The following is a 26,957-nucleotide window of genomic DNA, read 5'->3' as shown; positions in this document are numbered from 1 at the left end:
CCCCTACATATCGGTATCCATCTAATGGGTCATGATAGGTGGAGACGAGATTTTGAGTCTGCCCTACTCCGCGCAAATGCGCCCTCCCTCACGCACACTAGATACACCATAGAGGCATACATAGGCGCTCTTCTCATGAACATGATACTGAGCAACGCTCTCACCCATGTAGCAAAGTAGCTGTGCTCAGCAAACGGATTGTAACACTTTGACGCGGATTTTTACTTGTTTCAGACGCGTCTTTTTTCATGAATTGAGTGGCTCCTGAGCAGAATGGTATCCCTCGTGAATTACGCGTGTATTTTCTTGCCTCTTGCTCTCCATCTGAGTAAGTGTTCACTTAGAAATATATATTTTTTTCTATAGAAATAACAGTAATGTTTAATTTGTTCGTACTATGTGGGGGTTCTTGGGTGGGATTTATTAAATACACCTCTAAATTATAGGGGAACGAGTCGCGCTAAAGTGGACACCAGAAAATATTTCACATTTTATCAGTGCCTAGGTACAAAATTCGTGAGTTCAAAATGTTTTATTATATAAATGTTTGAATGGATAATTAACAGATTTTCTGACGTAAAACTAGGATACAGACTAAAATGAGTTAAATGATTGTCAATTGTTTACTTGCCTCATCTCTTTGCAATCTTTTTTTTGTCGTTTTACCATATTTGGTCGTATTGTTTAGTAGGTCCTATTATATAGTATTATATTAGTCGTCTACCATTGTAGTAGATTTGAATTCACATGCGCTTTGTTCTTGGGTAGCCTATTACACTACATTCCCAAGCGCAGTCGAAGCGTCAGCGTGTGTGGCGTCAGTGAATACAAAATCTAGAAGAACAAATGTGCACTGTCTAGTTATTATAATAGCCTAAGCATTATATTGTCTGCATTCTGAAATAGTTGTATGCTCTCTCGGGACAACTGAACCCGTCACCTCGATTCCCTCAGCGTATTCCTCACAAAGGAGGGGCTGATGTAATAGCCTACTATCCATTGGGGAATTGAATGCGAGAAGATGCCAATGGAAATGAATAATGAATGAATCGCATTTGCCTTCCCCTGATAGACTCCATAAAGTAGCACAGGTGTCTCATCTGAACCTGTGTGGCTCGCAAGCAGAATAGCCCTCCTTTCGGTCAGTGCGGATCATAGCCATCCCTCAACCTTAACTTATTTTCGTGTGAAACATATTGGTAAAAAAAAACAAAGCACACACACACCACACAACCTTTAGAAGGATTATCCCAAGAGGTTATCATGTTATGTTACTTTTCCCTGGCGCTCAGTATTGGCAGCCTTCATTCTGCATAATATTAGAAAGTATTATCTGTCCCGTGAGTAGTCGACCTTTATAGTCATACAGCGTCGAATGTGCATCGCCCATACATACTATAGGCCAGGGATCGACTAGATTCAGGTGCAGGACACATTTTAGTTGAGTGGATGGTCAGGGGTCCAGAACACAAGAAGCTTAAACAGATGTGATCATGTACAAACGTAAGAAAGGTTTGAAATCATTTTTTTGTCAAATAATATATCTGTTGGGGCTTTTTATGGTCACTTTTCCAGTCTACAAATTATTTGTAATGATGTCTCTCTATTATGCATGGGAAAACTTTCGATCAGATTTGGGGAACCCCGCTATAGGCTATGTTAGACCAGCCATTGAGAGAAAAATGAAAGATATAACAGGATTCTCTCTCAATTTCTGCCTCTGTGGTTTGAGAGTGTTCTAAAGGCATTTTACTGCAGTACACAGGCATATGAAGCAGATATTACTTCCTCATTAAATCAGGTTCATGCTCTCTCGTAGAATTGCATCCACTTTCCTCTCTCTTCGTGACTATTCATTACTGATCTTCATTTCCCCATGATAATTCATGGTTCACACCCATATCACACATTTTCACACCAACCATGTCCTCCTCATTTTTATTCAGCCTTTGCATATAATATCTATCAGATCACCGGTCTGGTACATCTACCATCCCCGTCCTCGCTGTACTTCAATGGATAATCTGCAACTTTGTAGTCATCTCATCAACATAGCTCCAACACCTCACAATTAAGGCAATATAAAGTGCCTCTCCTGAATCCTTTGTTTATAAATTAATCTTCTGATTCGGTTGCTGAAGAGTTTAGTAATTAAGGAGCATACGGGGAGGCATGGAGAGGAATTTAATTTCTCCACCTGAATTGTGCATGTGATTAATCAGACACAGCCCCTCTAAGCTTTCCACAACTTCACATCAGCCCTGTCCCAATAATTACCTCCTCCCCTCACCCTCTCCCTGTCTCCTCTCTCCAGCACAGACTTAAGAGTGGCGTGGAGTCCCTAAACAAACGCTGTGAAATGAAACAGCAGCCGTGCATGACACTCCGTGACACTCCACCCTCAGCCAAGGCTGAGAATTAATATTCATAGGTAGACCGACTTTTATACTTCTGCTTTGAGGAGTTACAGGAACTTGTTTCCTCTAGCACTAATGAGTCGTGTGTGATTCAGCTGTGACGTTGTGTCAGTGACTTGATGTGTTGTGTGCTTGGAGGGCTATTGAGGAAGAACAGAACTCCATTGGCTCCCAATGTGCCCAAGGTTGCTGCAACTTATGTCCCTGGTGCTTTGTTCTGTGTAGGCAGCAGATGCTCTCATGGGCGGGGGGATTGCGTACCGTAACTCTGAGGTATGGGCGTAGATAGTCAGGTATCTCTTCCCATCTGTTTTCAAAGCAATGCTATACGTTTGGCTGTGATGAACAGTTCTAGGGTAGCTTCAGAGGTCAGGTCATAGGGAAGAGAACAAGGAGTAAAGGCCGAGCAAAGGTCAGATAGTGTGTGCAGTGGACACTAGGGCTGGACAGTGATGTAATTCCCGTCTGTTGTTGAGTGGAGTGAGCATGGAGCTTCAGCTCTGTGGAAGCCTGTGCTAACCCTGATAAGTTACAACTGGAAACTCAGGTGTTCTAGTCAATAAAAACAAATTAACTCCCAGAGTGGGTCAGTGCCGTTGTGTCCATTACAATGAGCCTCTCACTTACTCTCCATATGAGTGGGAGAGGGATCAATGTGCACAGGAAGCTCATTTATTAGTCAGATGGAGAATGGCCTACCATGGTCCTGGACCAGTACTAAGAACACAGAAAAACAGAGGGATGCTGATGCTCAGTAGTCATATGAACCGCATGGAGAAAGGCTCTTATCGGTGTGTCAGAGTGTTCTGTCACTGTCTCACTGAGTGCTTTGCTTTGTGTCAAAACTTCCATTCTGTCAACATGTGCTTAACAACTTCCAGGAAGTCAGTTCATTTTTACTCTAAATATCTGCATGAAGACTCCATCTGCGAATAGCATTTGTATTGAAATGTATTAGATTTCCCCGTACAATCTTCTGCAGTTCAAGACTACTCTAAACAGCGAGAGTTAGACGCGTGAACACAACAGAACCCTGTGCTTCATGAACACAGCACAGGGAGAAAGGAGATGAAAACTGTTGCAGGGATTCCCTGCCCGATAGAACTGGGCTGGCATAATCAGCCAGGTTGTTGGTATTACTGCTGTGTGCTTTGGAGCCTCCACTTGTCACAGTGCCTCTGAGCTGGGCTGGCTAGCCTGGCACACTGTGGTCGGGAGGTCTTGGCAAACCCAGCCAGAACGTTCAATCTTAGGGGCACTAGACATGTTAGCTGCTCAGGTAAACAGTTTTTCGATATTCATCTTTAATTCAAGCTCCGTTGTGAATTCTCTTAACAAGCCTTTAAGTTAAATGATGTAAAGATGAGGTGCGGCTGGCTAACTCCATGTAGAATCAACTCATCACTCTTGTTCAGAGATAATCTCTCTGGCCCCTTCATTTGTCTCAGTTTCAACAGTATGGGATACAGGAAACAAGGAATGCTGGCAGTGTACTCACAGAGGATATGTAACTGTAACCATCTCTTTAGCCATGTGGATCAAAGCAATGTGCCTGCAGCCTTTGATTCCAGCCAGGTCACCCGTGATTCAAGTCATTATTCGACATCCACCCATGTCTGAGGATGTCGGAAGACGATGTGGTAACCGTCCACTAGGGGCAACAGTGAGCGCTGTTACCTTCAAGTAGGAATTTGCCTCTGATTCCATTGGTTGCAAGTTTGAATGCAGCAATATTATTTTTGAGATTTTTGTTTTAAGCCTATCCCAAACCTTAACCCTTAATGCCTAACCTTACGATTTCTGAGTTAATGCCTAAACTTAACCTTAAACACTTCAAAATTTGACATTTGCAACAACTTCAAAATATGATGTTTGAGAAACCAGTGGTGGAAAGTACTTAAGTAAAAATACTTTAAAGTACTACTTAAGTAGTTTTTTGGGTATCTGTACTTTACTACTTATATTGTTGGCAACTTTTACTTGACCACATTCCTAAAGAAAAGAATGTACTTTTTTCTCCTTACATTTTCCCTGACACCCAAAAGTACAAGTTACATTTTGAATGCTTAGCAGGACAGGAAAATGGTCTAATTCACACACTTATCAAGAGAACATCCCTGGGCATCCCTAATGCCTCTGATTTGGCAGACTCACTGAACACAAATGCTTAGTTTGTAAATGATATCTGAGTGTTGAAGTGTGCCCCTGGCTATACGTAAATAAAAAATAAAAGAATATCATGCCGTCTGGTTTGCTTAATATAAGGAATTTTAAATTATATATACTTGTACTTTTACTTTCGATACTTAAGTATATTTTAGCGATTACATTTACTTTTGATACTTAAGTAAATTTTAAACCAAATACTTTTAGACTTTTACTCAAGTAGTATTTTAGTGGGTGACTTTCACTTTTGCTTTAGTCATTTTCTATTAAGGTATCTTTACTTTTACTCAAGTATAACAATTGGGTACTTTTTCCACCAATTGCAAAACAATATATTTGAGAGCAGATTTGTAATTACAGAAGTAGAATAGGTACTTTTAATATGCCTACACTACCGTTCAAAAGTTTGGGGTCACTTAGAAATGTCCTTGTTTTTGAAAGAAAAACACATTTTCTGTCTATTAAAATAACATCAAATTGATCAGAAATACAGTGTAGACATTGTTAATGTTGTAAATGAAACTACAGATTTTTTATGGAATATCTAAATATTCATACAGAGGCCCATTATCAGCAACCATCACTCGTGTGTTCCAATGCATATTGTGTTAGCTAATCTAAGTTTATAATTTTAAAAGGCTAATTGATCATTAGAAAATTATTTTGCAATTATGTTAGCACAGCTGAAAACTGTTGTTCTGATTAAAGAAGCAATAAAACTGTCCTTCTTTAGACAAGTTGAGTATCTGGAGCATCAGCATTTGTGGGTTTGATTACAGGCTCAAAATGGCCAGAAACAAAGACCTTTCTTCTGAAACTCGTCAGTCTATTCTTGTTCTGAGAAATGAAGGCTATTCCATGCGAGAAATTGCTAAGAAACTGAAGATCTCGTACAACACTGTGTACTATTCCCTTCACAGAACAGAGCAAACTGTCTCTAACCAGAATAGAAAGAGGAGTGGGAGGCCCTGGTGCACAACTGAGCAAGAGGACAAGTACATTAGTGTCTAGTTTGAGAAACAGACGCCTCACAAGTCAAACAGATGCCTCACAAGTCCTCAGTTGGCAGCTTCATTAAATAGTACCTGCAAAACACCAGTCTCAACGTCAACAGTGAAGGGGCGACTCCGGGCTGCTGACCTTTTAGGAAGAGTTGCAAAGAAAAAGCCATATCTCGGACTGGCCCATAAAAATTAAAGATTAAGATGGGCAAAACAGACACTAGACAGAGGGAGATTGGAAAAAAGTGTTATGGACAGACGAATCTAAGTTTGAGGTGTTCGGATCACAAAGAAGAACATTCGTGAAACGCAGAAAAAATAGAAAGATGCTGGAGGAGTGCTTGACGCCATCTGTCAAGCATGGTGGAAGCAATGTGATGGTCTGGGGGTGCTTTGGTGGTGGTAAAGTGGGAGATTTGTACAGGGTAAAAGGGATCTTGAAGAAGGAAGGCTATCACTCCATTTTGCAACGCCATGCCATACCGTGTGGTCGGCGCTTAATTGGAGCCAATTTCCTCCTACAACAGGACAATGACCCAAAGCACAGCTCCAAACTATGTAAAAACTATTTAGGGAAGAAGCAGTCAGCTGGTATTCTGTCTATAATGGAGTGGCCAGCACAGTCACCGGATCTCAACCCTATTGAGCAGTTGTGGGAGCAGCTTGACCGTATGGTATGTAAGAAGTGCCTATCAAGCCAATCCAACTTGTGGGAGAAGCTTCAGGAATTGACAACTAGAATGCCAAAGGTCTGCAAGAATGTAATTGCTGCAAATGGAGGATTCTTTGATGAAAGCAAAGTTTGAAGGACACAATTATTATTTAAATAAAAAATCATTATTTATAACCTTGTCAATGGCTTGATTACATTTCCTATTCATTTTGCAGCTCATTTCATATATGTTTTCATGGAAAACAAGGACATTTTGAAGTGACCCCAAACTTTTGAACGGTAGTGTAGGTATAAGAGCAACTTAGGTCTTCTTCATACAGTTTTAATTAGTGCACCTGTCCCATAAGTAATCTTGATTATTCCATTGTGCCCCAACCATAAGATATGGCCTAGGTGAACACATACATTACACACACATGTATTATGCAGTTTAAGTGATCCATAGTAAGGATGGTAGGTGAATGTAATGAGAGACTAGGAAACCATTCAGTATAAGTGCATTGACATCGAAAGCACTTTGGAAATCCCTTGGCAGTTATTATGTAATATATTTTGTGTACAATCACACAATGTTAAAGCATCTGCGTACAGTATCTGCTTAACTCTGTATGATTACTATCTTACATAATGTTTTCATATAAATTCAAATGATTATTTTTGGAGGAAGATATTTGCATATTCTGCAGTTGTAAAAATATAAAATCCAGCCAATTATTTCTAGATTTGAAAGAACAGACCACAAATACTAAATTAGCATGATCTTTCAGAGATACTTGGAAAAATATTGGGTTCTTCATGTTTTTAATGCTGCATCCCAAGGAAAAATGCAGCTGCGTGCGGCAGTCCTGAATGATTTAAGCAGTTTCACCACTTTTCCATCTTGCTTTTTTATGTTAGTCACACGTAGGATTCCTGGTTATATCTCATCATGATGTCCTTAAATTCCTTAAATGTATCTAACATTGATTAAATGTATTTAATATAAATAATGGCCCATTAGATCTGATGTTAAAGCATGAAGCAGTTGGCCTGATGAATCATCCGGAATTTCATTCCATTGGCCTGATGAATCATCCTGAATTTCATTCCATTGGCCTGATGAATCATCCTGAATTTCATTCCATTGGCCTGATGAATCATCCTGAATTTCATTCCATTGCCCTGATGAATCATCCTGAATTTCATTCCATTGGCCTGATGAATCATCCAGAATTTCATTCCATTGCTCAGTTTTAAGGAGGATAGAAGGGGACATATCACACATTAAAAGTCCCATACTGAGTGTAGAATGTGTCCCATTTAGCCTACTTACATCCCACCTCTTCAACCACACACAAGATCCAGAGATAAACAGAGATAGCTTTTAATTACTCATGATTTTTCCATAGGGATGAAACTCTTCTATTGCAACATATTGATCATATTGAGCTCCCTCCACCCTCCACCTATGCAGAGGACCAACCAACATTTCTTTCTGATGCATAACTTGCCTGATGCAAATTATGGGGCTGTGGAAGGAATAATGCTCTTGGCACAGCTGAATTGAGGTAGCCTGACTGTTTCTGCACTCAACAACACTACATCATTGCGTAGCCAAACTAGTCAGTGATAGAGTTTTTCAAAGTAGACAGATAGGCACTCAAGGTAAAGTTGTATGTTTTTTTTTTAGTAATGTCCCAATGATGTTATAGGAATGTTCTCAGGTTGCTGGGTCAGGGCTCAGCTGTGTGATGCTATGTTAATATTAAAATTATTTGACTCTTTCAGAAAAAGTAGATGTTGGTGTTTGTAGAGCAGAAGGTGTAACAGGGAAAGGAAAAGGGAGGCCTAGGAGGAAAGGAGAGCGAATCATGAGTTAACTTTATCCTTCAAACTGTTTTCTTTGAGGGCACATGCCCTTATGTAACCTAATCGACCAAGATGAAATTAAGTGCAAGAGATGCATACTCACCAAAGGATAATGTTAGCAATTTGTGTCAAGCCAGAAGGCGGTTGCCACACAAGTTTCCATTATTAACACCTTTTCTATCACAGATAGAAAACCTCTTTTAACTTCAACACTTCTTTTGAGTCTAGTTTTGCTCTTACATAGGGCTTCACATACTCTCTATTTTACTGTTATGAATCTGACCATGTACTGTATGACATCTGTTAGTTTGATACAACTCTGTGGTCTATCAACTTCAGTTATGACACACTGTATGACAGATGGGATTCTCGTGCCTCTTTCATAGACTATTTTCAGACCTTTTTGTGTGTAGCTGAGTAGTTTTTATTTTTGTCAGACTGAATTATTGAGCTCTTATATCTTAACCGTCTCACGTTGGACACCACACTGATTGTATTCAAAAGGCAGTCCCATCTCATTGGCTTCTATATCTTCTTCTTGTCTGTTTTAGTGAGGGTTATTAGAGCAGCTATGTCTCATCTGCCTGTTATCAAAGGTAGCGCTCAGCTCAGCGCTCAGACTCTGCTGAGGGGAAGGGACGGGAGAAGAGGGGGATTCAGCGAGCCACAGCTCCCTCCACCCTCCACCTCCACAGGCAACAACACTCCCATGGGGCATGGACTTGGAGGAGATATAGAGTGAGTGTGTGTGGTGTTTCTGTGTGTCCATGTGTTGTGTTCATTTTCTTAAAGTGTGTGTGTGTACGTATTTGGGTGTTTGAGTGTGTGTCTGTGTTTATTAAACAGCGTGCTAAAGAAGGAATATGAAAGAAGCTTGCACATTAAAGATCTTTTCTCTCTTCGTCAGTGCCCTTCAAGCAATTTGTGTATCCTTTTAGCTCTTCTGAGCCAAAGAAATAGTTACTTGGCAAGTCTTTTTTCCTACAGATTTATCAGATCTTTAGAGAGAGAGGGAAAGGCAGGAAGAGCGTTCAAGAGACAGAAAGGCTTAAGGAGCTGGACTGGATTTAATGTCTGAGAAGGCTTTTTCCTTACATGATGTGAAAAGTTGCTCTCTGAGTAAAGCCTATTTCTCATACTCTCTCTTCCTCCCTCTCTCTCCCTCCCTTTCACTCTCTATCTGTACTAACCAACAGGCAGATAATTTGCCTCATGCAGTCTTCCTAGGTCTGCATTTTGTCCAATTATTTTCATACACCTACAGGACAACTTGCACAGCAGCGCTGGTGGTCCTAATGAACATGATTGTCGGCAGTAGCAGCACTAATCCACTCATTTCAGTGTGACCTGCTTGGCTTCAACCCTCATTAGAACAGATTACAGTTGAACCAAGACTACACCAAGTTGCTCCACCTCTCCTTTCTCATAATGCTTCAGAATAGACAAATTATGTTACCAAACCTTTGTCTTTCTGGAGCACAGTATTTATGTAATCTCTATCTCTTCACATTTCCGTCTCGCTCCTTTCTGCATCACTATTGTCCTCTATGGGAAAATGTATTTTCTGTGGTTATAGGATTTTTATTATTTTCCCTCCTCTCCCCTGTGATGGGAACTGAGGTCCAAATGGAAAAATCTGAGAGGTTAATCATTCATATGGAAACGGGAGTTAGTCCAGTAGAGCTAATTATCAGGGGTTGTTCTTTATGCCGATCCTATGCATAGCCTACTCTCCCTCTCTCTCTCTCCCTCCCTCTCTCGCTCGTGCTCTCTCTCTCTCTATTTCTCTCTCTCCATCTGTCTTTCTCGCTCTCTTTCTTATTATGCCCAGCATGGAGGTTGCAGTGGGAATTCAGTCCCTCTATTCCTCTCGCACGCAATGCTGTCACCAGCAGGTTCATTAGCCTGGCTGTTGCCCTTAATGATGGAGTTACCATAGTGCCATAGTAAACCTCCCCAGCGTTCCACCTACTCAGTGTCAGAGAGTGCAACAGCAGTTACCTGGTCAGACAAAAATCTTTGGCTTTGCTGCTCAGACAGTGACATGCTGAATATTCGCTCAGACAAAAAAACACTGAGCTACTACTAATCAGAGACACAATGGAGTCTGTGTAGACAGTGATCCACAGACCTCTGAGTGCCACCCACAGATGAAGAATGAGGACTTCTGTTAAAATTCTAGTCCCTGTGAGGGTGGTACTAATGATGTGGTGGATATATCAGCCTAATAACTTGGCTAATGGTTCCTGTCTCTAGAGCACCTTGTATTGGATGGAGTTGTCTTCCCAGTGAATGTGTGTGGAGCAGACGTTAGAAAACGCCCGGGCCAGTGTAATGTACATCTCACTCTGAATTAAATAGTCAGGTCTGTAATTATTGGCACCCTCAATAAAGATTAGTAAAAAATTATGTATAAAATAAGTAATACAAATCCTGAGCTATATTGTATGCTCCAAAAATGGAGATTGGAGAACATGTTGGGAGGGTTCTCACACTATTCCTCCATTCAGAATGTTTCCAGATCCTTGATGTCCTTCATCTGCTCTTATAGACTGCCCTCTGCAATTCAAACCACACCTTTTCAATGGGGTTCATTTTGTGGTCAATTAACCATTTCTTTGTGGATTTTGATGTGTGCTTGGGCTTATTGTCCTCGACATTGCCCTCGACACCATATGTGAATTGATTGCCCCCCATCTATCTTCTGAGATCGTGCTACTAGGTGACCTAAACTGGGACATGCTTAACACCCAGCCATCCCACAATCTAAGCTTGATGCCCTCAATCTCACACAAATTATCAATGAACCTACCAGGTACAACCCCACATCCGTAAACATGGGCTCCCTCATAGATAACATCCCAACTAACTACCCCTCCAAATATACCTCTGCTGTTTTCAATCAAGATCTCAGCGATCACTGCCTCATTGCTTGCATCCGTAATGGGTCTGCGACCAAACGACCACCCCTCATCACTGTCAAACGCTCCCTAAAACACTTCTGCGAGCAGGCCTTTCTAATCGACCTGGCCGGGGTATCCTGGAATGACATTGACCTCATCCCATCAGTAGATGGTGCCTGGTTATTCTTTAAAAGTGCCTTCCTCACCATCTTAAATAAGCATGCCCCTTTCAAAATATTTTGAGCTAGGAATAGATATAGTCCTTGGTTCACTCCAGACCCGTCTGCAGTTGACCAGCACAAAAACATTCTGTGGCGTTCTGCATTAGCATCGAATAGCCCCCGTGATATGCAATTTTTCAGGGAAGTTAGGAACAAATATACACAGGCAGTTAGGAAAGCTAAGGCTAGCTTTTTCAAACAGAAATTTGCATCCTGTAGTACAAACTCAAAAAAGTTCTGGGACACTGTAAAGTCAATGGAGAATAAGAGCACCTCCTCCCAGCTGCCCACTGCTCTGAGGCTAGGAAACACTGTTACCACCGATAAATCCACTATAATTGAGAATTTCAATAAGCATTTCTCTACGGCTGGCCATGCTTTCCACCTGGCTACCCTACCCCGGTCAACTGCCCGGCACCCTCCACAGCAACCCGCCAAAGCCCCCACCATTTCTCCTTCACCGAAAACCAGGTAGCTGATGTTCTTAAAGAGCTGCAAAATCTGGACCCCTACAAATCAGCCGGGCTAGGCAATCTGGACCCTCTCTAAAATTATCTGCCGAAATTGTTGCAACCCCTATTACTAGCCTGTTCAACCTCTCTTTCGTATCGTCTGAGATTCCCAAAGATTGTAAAGCTGCCACGGTCATCCCCCTCTTCAAAGGGGGTGACACTCTAGACTCAAACTGCTACAGACCTATATCTATCCTACCCTGTCTTTCTAAGGTCTTCGAAAGCCAAGTTAACAAACAGATTACCGACCATTTCAAATCCCACCGTACCTTCTCCGCTAAGCAATCTGGTTTCAGAGCTGGTCATGGGTGCACCTCAGCCACGCTCAAGGTCCTAAACGGCATCATAACCGCCATCGATAAGAGACATTACTATGCAGCCGTATTCATCGACCTGGCCAAGGCTTTCGACTCTGTCAATCACCACATTCTTATTGGCAGATTCGACAGCCTTGGTTTCTCAAATGATTGCCTCGCCTGGTTTACCAACTACTTCTCTGATAGAGTTCAGTGTGTTAAATAAGAGGGCCTGTTGTCCAGACCTCTGGCAGTCTCTATGGGGGAGCCACAGGGTTCAATTCTCGGGTCGACTCTCTTCTCTGTATACATCAATGATGTCGCTCTTGCTGCTGGTGAGTCTCTGATCCACCTCTACGCAGACGGCACCATTCTGTATACTTCTGGCCCCTCTTTGGACACTGTGTTAACTAACCTCCAGACGAGCTTCAATGCCATACAACTCTCCTTCCGTGGCCTCCAACTGCTCTTAAATGCAAGTAAAACTAAATGCATGCTATTCAATTGATCAATGCCCGCACCTGCCTGCCCGTCCAGCATCACTACTCTGGACGGCTCTGACTTAGAATACGTGGACAACTACAAATACCTAGGTGTCTGGTTAGACCGTAAACTCTCCTTCCAGACTCACATTAAGCATCTCCAATCCAAAATTAAATCTAGAATAGGCTTCCTATATCGCAACAAAGCATCCTTCACTCATGCTGCCAAACATACCCTCGTAAAACTGACTATCCTGCCGATCCTCGACTTTGGCGATGTCATCTATAAAATAGCTTCCAACACTCTACTCAACAAATTGGATGCAGTCTATCACAGTGCCATCCATTTTGTCACCAAAGCCCCATACACTACCCACCACTACGACCTGTACGCTCTCGTTGGTTGGCCCTCGCTTCATACTCGTCGCCAAACCCACTGGCTCCAGGTTATCTACAAGTCTCTGCTAGGTAAAGCCCCGCCTTATCTCAGCTCACTGGTCACCATAGCAGCACCCACTCGTAGTACGCACTCCAGCAGGTATATCTCTCTGGTCACCCCCAAAGCCAATTCCCCCTTTGGTCGCCTTTCCTTCCAGTTCTTTGCTGCCAATGACTGGAACGAACTGCAAAAATCTCTGAAGCTGGAGACTCATATCTCCCTCACTAGCTTTAAGCACCAGCTGTCAGAGCAGCTCAGATCACTGCACCTGTACATAGCCCATCTGTAAACAGCCCATCTATCTACCTCATCCCCATACTGTATTTATTTATTTATTTTTTTAATTATCTTGCTCCTTTGCACCCCAGTATCTCTACTTGCACATTCATCTTCTGCACATCTACCATTCCAGTGTTTAATTGCTATGTTGTGATTACTTCGCCACCATAGCCTATTTATTGCCTTAACTCCCTTATCTTACCTCATTTGCACTCACTGTATATAGACTTTTTTTTCTTTTTTTCTACTGTATTATTGACTGTATGTTTTGTTTATTCCATGTGTAACTCTGTGTTGTTGTATGCGTCAAATTGCTATGCTTTATCTTGGCCAGGTCGCAGTTGCAAATGAGAACTTGTTCTCAACTAGCCTACCTGGTTAAATAAAGGTGAAATAAAAAATCTAATAAAAATTGTCTTGCTGGAAGATCCACTTGTGGCCAAGTGTCAGTTTCCTGGCAGAGGCAACCAAATCTTTGGCTAAAATGTCCTGGTACTTGATAAAGTTCAGGATGCCATTGACCTTAAAGGCCACAGGACCAGTGGAAGCAAAATAGCCCAATATGAATGGAGGAATGGTCTAAGATCCCTCCTAATATGTTCTCCAATCTCATAAAACATTTTAGAAAAATGTTAAAAGCACATACCTTTAAATTTGGTAGGCCATACACTATCCCTTGCCCACACTACAACAAACATGGCGTCAAAGCCGCTTCTCTCCACAGCCTTGAACGCTTCCCTCGAATACAGCATCAAGCACATCACTGCAACACTAACCTAATGTAGCAGGTGTAAAATAAACACCTGAAACTATATCCTCTACATACTGGTCTTGGCGATAAGAAAACAACCCTTCTGCACTGTTCAACCAATCCAGTAAATGTGGAGGAGGAGTTAAGATGGAGTGTCGCCTTGGTAACGTCCAAAAGCGGAAGTCGCATCACAGGCTCTTTCCATTTCCCCTGAATACCGGAACATCCAGTTGTTGGGGACTTGACAGAGGCTACTTCAACACAAATCATTGTTTTCGAGGGTTGTCGTTTACTTGAGTAAGCAACGTGGTAAAGTATTCACAGAAAAATAAACAAAAGTAAGCTGACCAAATGTTCGACAGACTTTCGTGAGAGGGAATATGCATTGTTCCCTGTACTCTGGGTGGAACAGACACTGCTACTGGAGAGTTCCACCTTCAATATTTATTTACGTGCTCACCTTGTCTCATACCAGCTAGGTGCCACAGGCTACACACTGATACTAGATTATAGTCGATTTTGATTGGTATCTAATTTGTTTTAGTTTCATAATGACAATTACTTAAGCATTATGTAAGTTCCAGCAGTAATGTCAGTGTTACTACACAGGTATAAGAAAAACGTATTGTTAAGGGTTACTCCACTGATTCTCCAGTATACAATGTCACTGGCAGAGCAAGAGCCCTAACAGATGAACAAAAAAGTCTGTGGAGAGGATTTTTTTTAACTACAGTTGAAGTCGGAAGTTTGCATACACTTAGGTTGGAGTCATTAAAACTCATTTCTCAACCACTCCACAAATTTCTTGTTAACAAACTATCTTTTTGGCAAGTCGGTTAGGACATCTACTTTGTGCACAAGTAATTTTTCCAACAATTGTTTACAGACAGATTATTTCACTTATAATTCACTGTATCACAAATCCAGTGGGTCAGAAGTTTACATACCCTAAGTTAACTGTGCTTTTAAACAGCTTAGAAAATTCCAGAAAATTATGTCATGGCTTTAGAAGCTTCTGATAGGCTAATTGACATAATTTGAGTCAATTGGAGGTGTACCTGTGGATGTATTTCAAGGCCTACCTTCAAACTCAGTGCCTCTTTGATTGACATCATGGGAAAATCAAATAGAAATCAGCCAAGACTGTAAACCTCCACAAGTCTGGTTCATCCTTGGGAGCAATTTCCAAACACCTGAAGGTACCACGTTCATCTATACAAACAATAGTACGCAAGTCTAAACACCATGGGACCACGCAGCCGTCATACCGCTCAGGAAGGAGACGCATTCTGTCTCCTAGAGATGAACGTACTTAGGTGCGAAAAGTGCAAATCAATCCCAGAACAACAGCAAAAGAGATGCTGGAGGAAACGGGTGCAAAAGTATCTATATCCACAGTAAAATGAGTCCTATATCGACATAACCCGAATGGCCGCTCAGCAAGGAAGAAGCCACTGTTTCAAAACCACCATAAAAAAGCCAGACTACGGTTTGCAACTGCACATGGGGACAAAGATCGTACTTTTTGGAGAAATGTCCTCTGGTCTGATGAAACAAAAATAGAACTGTTTAGCCATAATGACCATCGTTATGTTTGGAGGAAAAAGGGGGAGGCTTGCACGCCGAAGAACATCATCCCAACCGTGAAGCACGGGGGTGGCAGCATCATGTTGTGGGGGTGCTTTGCTGCAGGAGGGACTGGTGCACTTCACAAAATAGATGGCATCATGAGGATGGAAAATTATGTGAATATATTGAACAACATCTCAAGACATCAGTCAGGAAGTTAAAGCTTGGTCGCAAATGGGTCTTCCAAATGGACAGTGACCCCAAGCATATTTCCAAAGTTGTGGCAAAATGGCTTAAGGACAACAAAGACAAGGTATTGGAGTGGCCATCACAAAGCCCTGACCTCAATCCTATAGAAAATGTGTGGGCAGAACTGAAAAAGCATGTGCGAGCAAGGAGGCCTACAAACCTGACTCAGTTACACCAGCTCTGTCAGGAGGAATGGGCCAAAATTCACCCAACTTATTGTGGGAAGCTTGTGGAAGGCTACCTGAAACGTTTGACCCAAGTTAAACAATTTAAAGGCAATGCTACCAAATACTAATTGAGTGTATGTAAACTTCTGACCCACTGGGAATGTGATGAAAGAAATAAAAGCTGAAATAAATCATTCTCTCTACTTTTATTCTGACATTTCACATTCTTAAAATAAAGTGGTGATCCTAACTGACCTAAGACAGGGAATTTTTACTAGTTTTAAATGTCAGGTATTGTGAAAAACTGAGTTGAAGTGTATTTGGCTAAGGTGTATGTAATCTTCTGACTTCAACTGTATTTCATACAATATATGAGGGTATACACAAGGTAGTTTGTTTAAACACCTGGAGATAATAATTTTGGGGGGAAGCTAAAATAAACAACAACCTGCAACGACGTAGAGGCCACTGAGATTCGTAGTGTTTTCTTCAGGCATTTCCTCACTTTCTACATGAACACAGTAAACAACCAGCTGTAGGAAGTAAAGTGAAATGAGATCATAATGTACATCTAAATGGTCCTCTGAACTCTGAACTCTAAGTTCTGTTTTATTTTTAGAGGTGTCAAAACATTTTGTGTATGGGATCATCAGAAGGGTGTGCATCATTCAGAAATTGACACATGAGAAAGAATGGTCTGCAGCACTTGTGCAGCAGACATCAGCACCAATTCAGCTAGTTCAGCACTGCGCCTGGCAACAGCTGCATATTCACGAATAGAGATGTACATGCATGTGCCGAGAAAGACTCAGCCCGTCAGTCTGCCAGGTGGGTCGCCTAGACCAGTGGTTCGCAAACTTTTTATAGTCCCGTACCCCTTCAAATATTCAACCACCAGCTGTGTACCCCCTCTAGTACTCTCAAATATTGTTTTTGCCATCACTGTAAGTCTGCCACACACACACACACTATACAATACATTTATTAAACATAAAAATGAGTGTGAGATTTTGTCACAACCTGGCTCGTGGGAAGTGACAAAGAGCTCTTACAGGACCAGGGCACAAATAATAATATAATAATAATCAATCATTTTGCTCTTTAGTTAGCCATCTTACATATAAAACCTTATTTGTTCATCGAAAATTGTGAATTACTCAGCACAGGTTAATGAGAAGGGGGTGCTTGAAAGGATGCACATAACTCTGCAATGTTGGGTTGTATTGGAGAGAGTCTCAGTCTTAAATCATTTTCAACACATAGCCTATGCTTGTATTTAGTTTTCATGCTAGTGAGGTCCAAGAATACACACTCACATAGGTACATGGTTGCAAAGGGCATCAGTGTCTTAACAGCACGATTTGCCAAGGGAGGATACTCTGAGCGCAGCCTAATCCAGAAATGTGGCAGTAGCTTCTGATTAAATAACATTTTCACAGAACCACTTATTGCAATTTTGATGAGGCTCTCTTGTTCAGATATCGGTAAGTGGACTGGAGGCAGGGCATGAAAGGGATAACGAATCCAGTTGTTTGTGTCGTCCGTTTCGGGAAAGTATCCGCGTAATTGCGCACCCAACTCACTCAGGTGCTTCGCTATATCACATTTGACATTGTCCGTAAGCTTGCGTTCATTTGCACACAAAAATCATACAATGATGGAAAGACCTGTGTGTTGTCCTTGTTAATGCAGACAGAGAAGAGCTCCAACTCTTGAATATAGTTGAGGAGAGTCCCTGTAATCCTAGATTCAGATCATTCAGGCGAGAAAAAACATCACCCAGACTGGCTAGTCGTGTGAGAAACTCGTCATCATGCAAGCGGTCAGACAAGTGAAAATTATGGTCAGTAAAGAAAACTTTAAGCTCGTCTCTCAATTCAAAAAAACATGTCAATACTTAGCCCCTTGATAACCAGCCCACTTCTGTATGTTGTAAAAGCGTTACATGGTCGCTGCCCATATCATTGCATAATGCAGAAAATACACGAGAGTTCAGGGGCCTTGCTTTAACATTTTCACTGTAGTGTCTAAAACGTCTTTCAAGCTGTCAGGCATTCCCTTGGCAGCAAGAGCCTCTCTGTGTATGCTGCAGTGTACCCAAGTAGCGTCGGGAGCAACTGCTTGCACGAACGTTAACACTCCACTATGTCTCCCTGTCATGGCTTTTGCGCCATCAGTACAGATACCAACACATGTTGACCACCAAAGTCCATTTGATGTCACAAAGCTGTCCAGTACTTTAAAAATATCCTTTCCTGTTGTCCTGGTTTCCAGTGGTTTGCAGAAGAGGATGTCTTCCTTAATTGACCCCCTATAAACATAACGGACATATACCAGGAGCTGTGCCAGGCCCGCCACGTCTGTTGACTTATCCAGCTGTAACGCATAGAATTCACTGGCTTGTATGTGAAGCAGTAATTGTTTCAAAACATCTCCTGCCATGTCACTGATGCGTCATGAAACAGTGTTGTTTGATGGAGGCATTGTCTGTATAGTTTTTTTTGCCATTTTCCCCCAGCATTGTCCCGGCCATATCCACAGCAGCAGGAAGAATTAAGTTCTCCACAATAGTATTGAGCTTGCCTGTCCTAGCCATTCGGTAGCTCACCATATAAGACGCTTCTAGCCCCTTCATATTAATGGTATCTGTTGCTTTTATACATGTCTTACTACTCGAAAGTCGTCTTAATTAAACCATCTAATGTGACTGGATGTTAATTATTTGACTAGGCTACCTGTATTTGACATTGTGTTGTTATTTCGCTGAACAATAGATGGTTTAACTTTATTTTTGGCAGTGAAACGAGGCTACTCAGGAGAGAAAGAAACCTCACCCAAATGTATAGCCGCGTTGCAAAATATAAATGGTCTGTTTGAAAATGTGAAGAAAAAAAAATCTAGCACATTTTTGTTTGGCGTACCCCCAACGGCTGGGGTACCTAGTCTAGACCCACTTATTACAGGGCACTGTTTATTTTTCTCTTGTCTATTCTGTTTTTATGCGTTCAGAGGTTAATGATATATGGAGCGATGCAGAATGGACCTTTATAAATACAACTTTATTCTGTTTTTCATGTGTGTATTTCCTCCAAACTTCAAAACATCTCCTGCTACATTAATGTTTTAAGGGAGCACATGTTAGACAACATATACAAAACATTATGTTGGTACAGTATAGTTCAACTCATTATGCTGTTCTGTTTCATTTTTACTCTGTTTTATGTAGCAGGACAGATTATAGATATTGTGTTTCCAGACAGTCTTACAAACTCTCCTGGGACCATAAGCTCTCTCATTTGGGTAGTGACCAGCAATTATGTGAGGATTATCAGGAGCAGTAATACGAATAAGCAGCAGTGTTTTAAGCAGCTCTGACTGGTGAGTCTTTTGCTGAATCCTTCCAACTGCTCCCCTTGATCTCTGCGCTCCACTCTCATAGCACGCAGCTACAATGACTGGGGAAGGCCGTCATTGTAAATAACAATTTGTTCTTAACTGGCTTGCCTAGTTAAATAACGGTTAAAAAAAGAAGCTATTTACCCTGGTTTACAGGCCAGTTCATTACTGAGGCTTCAAGTGGAAGAGGGAGGTCAATACAGTGAAGCAAAGGCTCCACTGTGGTAGTTCTGATGTGCAGTAGTACTCTGAGTCAAAGAAACTCCAGTAACAAGCCCCCTGGAACATTGCTGTAATGACAGGAAAACAAAATGATACAGTGCCTTTGGCATCCAGTTGTCTATACTGTACGTAGTGCTAGAGACAGTATGGCTGTGATGCCTGACATGTAGAAACTTTTCCCTCTATCCTTTTGATATCGATATCTGCACTTTAATTCAGTTTTTTTCTCATGACGCCAATACTCTTGAAGGAAAAGATCTGCACAGAAAAATCACTAGATTCCTAACCTTCAACGAACACGCCTTCATCAATCTTTATTGATGGAGAGGGGGGAGTTTGGTAAATTATCAATGCAAAACCAGTGTGATGAAAATACACCAGAATGGATAGAAAAGTAATGTAATTTTCTTTTAGGCTGAAACAACTACATCAGTTAGGTCTGTGGTTTCTTCATCAGTCATGTCTGCCTGACTTGAGACTGCCTGCTTTTTTATAGGAATACTCTACGGATTCCCCCAGGCTCTGTCATGCTATCAAATATTTACATTTATGCTCAAAAGCAGCTTACAGTATCTGCTGCCCTGTATAGGATGCATATTGAACCAGACCTGGCTGGGACATGGGATGGTGCGTGGCGTGGCGTGGTGTGCATGGCGCTGGGATATAGCATAACGCTGGAGTTCAATTAAGACACATTTCTATTGGGGAAAGTAGCAACGTGCTTATATGAGGAACCACTGGGCTGGACAACCGTGGTCTTTTTCAGCCAACATATACCTTTTCTTTTAAACTTCTCAACAGACAGTGCATTTGTTAATTTCCTCTTCCCTCTTGTTCCTTATACTGTCCCTATCTCTCTTGGCTCAATTCAATAATTTGTCTATCTCTCTGCTGTTTCTAGGTCTTCATAAAATTCTGATGAGGATGAGTCAAACCAATAATCTTTAGACCCCCACTGCCAAACATTGCCAGAAATCAACAGGAAAAAAAGGAGGCGGGAAAAGTCATAATTATTCAATATTAATCATGTTCTTCCCAGGGGACCAGAAGAGAATTCTGGGCCCGTGTCCACAAAGCCTCTCAGAGTAGGAGTGCTGATCTAAGATCAGTTTAACCTTTTAGATCACAATGAATAAGATTATATAGACAGGTTGGGACTTGATCCTAGATCAGCACTTCTACTCTGAGACGCTTTTTATATTATGCTATATCCCAGGCCCGGTGATCTGCTGTCTGACCCAATTACCATCCTCAGTTTTACCTCACTTAGTTCCTTTTTTGAGGGTTCGCCTTTAAAATGGTTGGATTACCGTGGGAGGGAGTAGCAGGGGAGGAGAGAGGGGATGAAGAGATAGAGGTTTGTAAGGGAGAAGTTTGGGGTTATTGAGTGGGTTCATGACTCACTTGAAAAAAATTTTATATTCACATGGCTTACAGGCACTATTTGCTTCACATTAAAATTATTCCTATGTAGCCTAAATGCAATCTTGAAATTAAGTTGTATCTGGGTCACTCACACTACAGCCTGTACCCCTCTGACATGCTTCAGCTAAAACATCCTTCAGGGCCACTTTCCTTCCAAACTTATTTTTCACACATGGACTTTCTGGAGTGTGCACCTTCAAGGTTAGTTGTTGGCACAGTGCATCATGCTGTTCAGATTCAATTAGTTTGGATTGTGTAAAACCATGCTGATTTCAAGGACTTAAGTACTCTATCTGAAATAGTCTGACAAAGAAACATAACCATGTCTCTCAATGCCAGAAGAGCTGAAGATGTACAGCTATAGATACACTATATATTCAAAAGCATGTGGACACTCCTTCAAATTAGTGGATTCGGCTATTTCAGCCACACCCGTTGCTGACAGATTTATAAATCGAGCACACAGCCATGCAATCTCCATAGACAAACATTGGCAGTAGAATAGCCTCACTGAAGAGCTCAGTGACTTCCAATGTGGCAACAAGTCAGTTTGTCAAATTTCTGCCATGCTAGAGCTGCCCCGGTCAACTGTAAGTGCTAATATTGTGAAGTGGAAACGTCTTGGAGCAACAATGGCTCAGCCGTGAAGTGGTAGGCCACAAGCTCACAGAACGGGACCACCGAGTGCTGACGTGCGTAGCGCGTAAAAATCATCTGTCTTTGTTTGCAACACACTACCGAGTTCCAAACTGCCTCTGGAAGCAATGTCAGCACAATAACTGTTCGTCGGGAGCTAAATGAAAGGGGTTTCCATGGCCTAGCAGCCACACACAAGCCTAAGCCTCTGGCCTGCACAAAGCCCTGACCTTAACCCCATCGAACACCTTTGGGATGAATTGGAACACCGACTGCGAGTCATGCCTAATCGCCCAACATCAGTGCCCGACCTCACTAATACTCTTGTGGCTGAATGGAAGTAAGTCCCCGCAATGTTCCAACATCTAGTGGAAAGCCTTCCCAGAAGAGTGGAAACTTATAGCAGCAAAGGGGGGACCAACTCCATATTAATGCCCATGATTTTGTAATGAGATGTTCGACGAGCAGGTGTCCACATACTTTTGGTCATGTAATGTACATATGGAGGATCCAGCTATAGAGGATCCAAGGTTTGTCAAGCCTTGTATAAGACAGAGCTTTGTGCCACTTGTTTAAAGTAACCAAACACGTTTACAAAAACCACTCAGAAGTCCTGTGCTTGGCAATATTGAACTCTCCTGATGCTCATTTCTCCCCACTGTGAGCCAGGGATACAGAGAGTGCTGATGGTATACTGTATGTCTCTGTGTCTCCGTCCAGTCGTCGGCCCCTGTCCCAGCTCTGCCTCCTCCACCAGGAGGTGTCACTCCATCTATAAGGGCTTCGCTCAGTGTCTGATGGCTCTGGGAGACAGCCTGACCGACAGTGCCCAGAAAGATGAGGACACACAGGAGATACACACCATCTGCAAGTAAGCACCCCCCCACACACATTATGGCCCTATAGTCACTGACAGATGAACCAAGACCAATGATTATGAACTTACAGTAGATACAAATCCCCTCATCTATATGTTATTTATAGACACACACACACACTCTGAAATGTGTATATTGACATAACACTGTGACCCATAACTGAATTACCATTGAACGATGGGCTTCAACAGATCTTTACCCCTATTTCAATATCTCCATCGCGCTCTCTTTCTTCTCCATGGTTATGCCCCAGCTCTCTCTTTCTTCTCCATGGTTATGCCCCAGCTCTCTCTTTCTTCTCCATGGTTATGCCCCAGCTCTCTCTTTCTTCTCCATGGTTATGCCCCAGCTCTCTCTTTCTTCTCCATGGTTATGCCCCAGCTCTCTCTTTCTTCTCCATGGTTATGCCCCAGCTCTCTCTTTCTTCTCCATGGTTATGCCCCAGCTCTCTCTGCCCCAGCTCTCTCTAACATCCTGACAGCACTTCCCATTTTCTGGAGGCATATTGGAGTGCCTAATTAAATATTGAGGGTCTCTCTTTATCCATCTCTGTCTTCCATTCTATTTATACATGCGTCTGTAATCCATCTTAACATTATGTCAAGGAATTTTTTATAAAAATCAAAACTCATTTACTCAATTTCTACACATTTAAAAACTCTAAAATGCAATTTGGAGAATATCAAAAACTAGCAACATTTTACTCCAGACATGATCAACTTGTTGCTGTGGCTTCATTCACCTCAGTCAATAAGGGACTTAACATTCTACAAACACATTAGCTGCTACGCACTAGTTCAGCACCGGGGTTACACTCTAGTTCAGTTTCATATCAAGTCAAACAGCAGTTACCTAGCCAAAGTATCTTTACCTCAGCACTGTTTCGAGAAGAAGTCGCTCTGTTCCCTACAGCTGCATCGATAAGCTCTCCATAAAGCCAGCCAGCCATAAACAGCCTTCCCTCCCGCTCCCAGGCGTCCGCATGGTCCTAAGGTCCTGAGGGTTCTAAACTGCATTTGCCTTTTAGTCTGGATTTGAATAATTGTAGTAGCCATTTTTAATTGTTGTTGTTGAGCTAGGGTATGACCCCCCTGGAAGATGCATCACCCCATCAAGATCAACCCATTCCCAGAAAACATTGTTGCATCAATGTAGGAAGGTCCTGTCAGGAGTTGTTGTTCAGTATTGCGGAGCTGGAGACACACTTGTTATCTTAAGGTATATAGTGGTCATTACAATTATGTTATTCTTTTGGTCATATTCCTTAAGGTACCAATTAAGGTACTAATCCTGCCATTCAGTAAACTTACTCTTACGTGCGTGTGTATACATACGTCTGCACACACACACACACACACACACACACACACACACACACACACACACACACACACACACACACACACACACACACACACACACACACACACACACACACACTTCCTAGGAATGTGGGCAAATCTGTTAGGGAAAGGCAGTTAGTAAAAAGGCACTTTTTTCCCTCCTGGATAAAAGTCTCAGATTTGCATCTAGGCCAAGGCTGCACCACTGTCAGTATTCTCTATGGAATGATAGGAGAGTTTACCTTGAGTATAGAATAAAAATTAAGGAAAATCTGTCGTTAGTAGAACAGGTAATGTCCTTGTTTCCCGGGCCGGGAGCTTGGTTTGTTTATGCATTAGCATGCAATGTATGTTTCAGATCAAGTGTTTAATCTAACACCTCAGCAATCCTTTATTATTTTAATCAGAAAATAGACTGCAGGCAGATATTGCTAACAAGCTGCCCTTCACCTGCTGTTACTCTGCTGTTTTCTACTGCACATGTGACTCTGGGACTTTGCAAGGCTGCATTTTGCTTCCTCTTTGTTTCACCCATTCCCCTCAAGGTCTCTTGTGTGTACGATAAACAGATGCCCTAAGCCCCCAACAGATGTGCTGTTTAAGGGTTGAGTTAAGACCATGGGCCAATATCCAAATACAGTGCAAGTTTAGCCTTTCTGAACTTTTACACAGGGAATGTGAATCTAAGATGTTTATGAGTGGTGTTAACTCTTCTCGTCCATACACAATACCCCATAATGACAAAGAAAAAACAAGTTTTTAGAAATGAGAAAAAAAGGAAATATCACATTTACATAAGTATTCAGACCCTTTATTCAGTACCTTGTTGAAGCACCTTTGGCAGCGATTACAGCCTCGAGGCCCTTGGGTGTACAAGCTTGGCACACCTGTATTTGGGAAGTTTCTCCCATTCTTCTCTGCCAATCCTCTCATGTTCTGTCAGGCTGGATGGGGAGCATTGCTGCACAGTTATTTTCAGGTCTCTTCACAATCTTTGATCAGGTTCAAGTCCAGGCTCTGGTTGGGCCGCTCAAGGACATTCAGAGACTTGCCCGAAGCCACTCCTGCGTTGTCTTGGCTGTGTGCTTAGGGTCGTTGTCCAGTTGGAAGGTGAACCTTCGCCCCAGTCTGAGGTCCTGTGCACACTGGAGCAGGTTTTCATCAAGGATCTTTCTGTACTTTGCTCCGTTCATCTTTCCCTCGATCTTGACTAGTCTCTCAGTCCCTGCCGATGAAAAACATCCCCACAGCATGATAATGCCACCACCATGCTTCACCGTAGGGATGGTGCCAGGTTTCCTCTAGAAGTGACACTTGGCATTCAGGCCAAAGAGTTCAATCTTGATTTCACTTGGCCAGAGAACCTTGTTCCTCACTGTCTGCAAGTCTTTAGGCGCCTTTTGGCAAACCCCAAGAGGGCTGTCATGTGCCTTTTACTGAGGAGTGGCTTCCGTCTGGCCACTCTACCATAAAGGCCTGATTGGTGGAGTGCTGTAGAGATGGTTGTCCTTCTGGAAGGTTCTCCCAAGCTCTACGGACAATTCCATCGATCTCAGGGCTTGGCTTTTGCTCTGACATGCACTGTCAACTATGGGACCTTATATAGTCAGGTGTGTACCTTCCAAATCATGTCCAATCAATTGAATTTACCACAGGTAGACTCAATCCGGGCGCCCAAGACGTGGATGTCGAATACGTGGATGTCGCACCTCTCTGATTCCGAGGGGTTGGGTTAAATGCGGAAGACACATTTCAGTTGAAGGCATTCAGTTGTACAGCTGACTAGGTATACCCCTTTCTCTTTCCCTAATCAAGTTGTAGAAACATCTCAAGGATGATCAATGGAAACAGGATGCACCTGAGCTCAATTTCGAGTCTCATAGCAAAGGGTCTGAATACTTATGTAAATAAGGTATTGATGTTTGTTTTTTTTTTTTTGATGAGGAAATGTGTTTATTTAATACATTTTAGAATAAGGCTGTAAAAAAGTCAAGGAGACTGAATACTTTCCGAATGCACTGTATGTGACCATCTCTGTTCCACCCCCTACAGGTCCTGGGATGAGTTTCATGACTGTGCAAACGTGGCGATGGCCTGGTGTCCGGATGAGGCTTCTGCTGTCTGGGAGTCTTTGCGACAGGAGTCCAAAAAGATGCAGTTTTCTGGAAACCTGTATTACATGTGCTCCAGTCGTAACCAACCAGCTGCCAACGCTGATGCCCTGAGCCCATCCAACCAGGAAGAGATTAACCAGGAGTCTCTTAAAGCACACGCCCACTGTCCAGGTCCTGCCTCCTTCTTCTTGCTCCCCTCATGTCTGTCTTTTCTGCTGCTGTTGCCTAGCCTATAGACATGACCAGGGTGAAGGGCAGGGAGGAACTCATAGAGGACATGTACAAACAGACAGTATCATGAAGTCACTCATATTTCTTTCTGTACTAAAAAGGAGTTGCATATATTTCTAGCTGCACGTTCAGATTGGCAGCTCCTCATCTGTAGTGTATTCATTTCGTACACACATATCATCTCTATAGATAACTTTATATGTCTGTACAATACTACTGTCCTCAGATTTTTTATTCATAGATTTTAGATGTGTATTACAATTGGTTTTGTTGCAAAATGCTATATACAGTGCCATGCAAAAGTATTCACCCCCCTTGGCATTTTGTTGCATTACAACCTGTAATTTAAATAGATTTTTATTTGGATTTCATGTAATGGACATACACAAAATAGTCCAAATTGGTGAAGTGAAATTAAAAAACGTACAAATGGAAAGTGGTGCGTGCATATGTATTCACCCCCTTTGCTATGAAGCCCTTAAATAAGATCTGGTGCAACCAATTACCTTCAGAAGTTACATAATTAGTTAAATAAAGTGCACCTGTGTGCAATCTAAGTGTCACATGATCTGTCACATGATATCAGTGTTCTGAAAGGCCCCAGAGTCTGCAACACCACTAAGCAAGGAGCACCACTAAGCAAGTGGCACCATGAAGACCAAGGAGCTCTCCAAACAGGTCAGGGACAAAGTTGTGGAGAAGTACAGATCATCGTTGGGTTCTAAAAAAATATCTTTAA

At 42.1% G+C, this 26,957-nt stretch overlaps 1 protein-coding gene across 1 annotated transcript; it reads left to right on the top strand.

The window, feature by feature from the left end:
* Nucleotides 1-159: 159 nt before the first annotated feature.
* Nucleotides 160-26,449, top strand: LOC115196794 (neuritin-like). Its single transcript, XM_029757704.1, has 3 exons — nt 160-328; nt 22,373-22,523; nt 25,926-26,449. The coding sequence occupies exons 1-3, from the start codon at nt 274-276 to the stop codon at nt 26,221-26,223; spliced, it is 504 nt and encodes a 167-aa protein (XP_029613564.1). The 5' UTR covers nt 160-273; the 3' UTR covers nt 26,224-26,449.
* The last annotated feature ends 508 nt before the right edge of the window (nt 26,450-26,957 follow it).

Source organism: Salmo trutta, chromosome 7 (genome assembly GCF_901001165.1).
Source record: "Salmo trutta chromosome 7, fSalTru1.1, whole genome shotgun sequence".
Classification (NCBI taxonomy): Eukaryota; Metazoa; Chordata; class Actinopteri; order Salmoniformes; family Salmonidae; genus Salmo; species Salmo trutta.
Note: the sequence above shows the minus strand (reverse complement) of the source record. Positions and strands in the feature narration are given on the sequence as shown.

Bases quoted from the DNA above. Each gene is read 5' to 3' on its own strand.
- LOC115196794 (XM_029757704.1), top strand. From the start codon at position 274: ATGGTATCCCTCGTGAATTACGCGTGTATTTTCTTGCCTCTTGCTCTC. The intron at 329-22,372 runs GTAAGTGTTCAC...GTCTCCGTCCAG, and splicing joins GCCTCTTGCTCTCCATCTGA to TCGTCGGCCCCTGTCCCAGC. The intron at 22,524-25,925 runs GTAAGCACCCCC...CACCCCCTACAG, and splicing joins GAGATACACACCATCTGCAA to GTCCTGGGATGAGTTTCATG.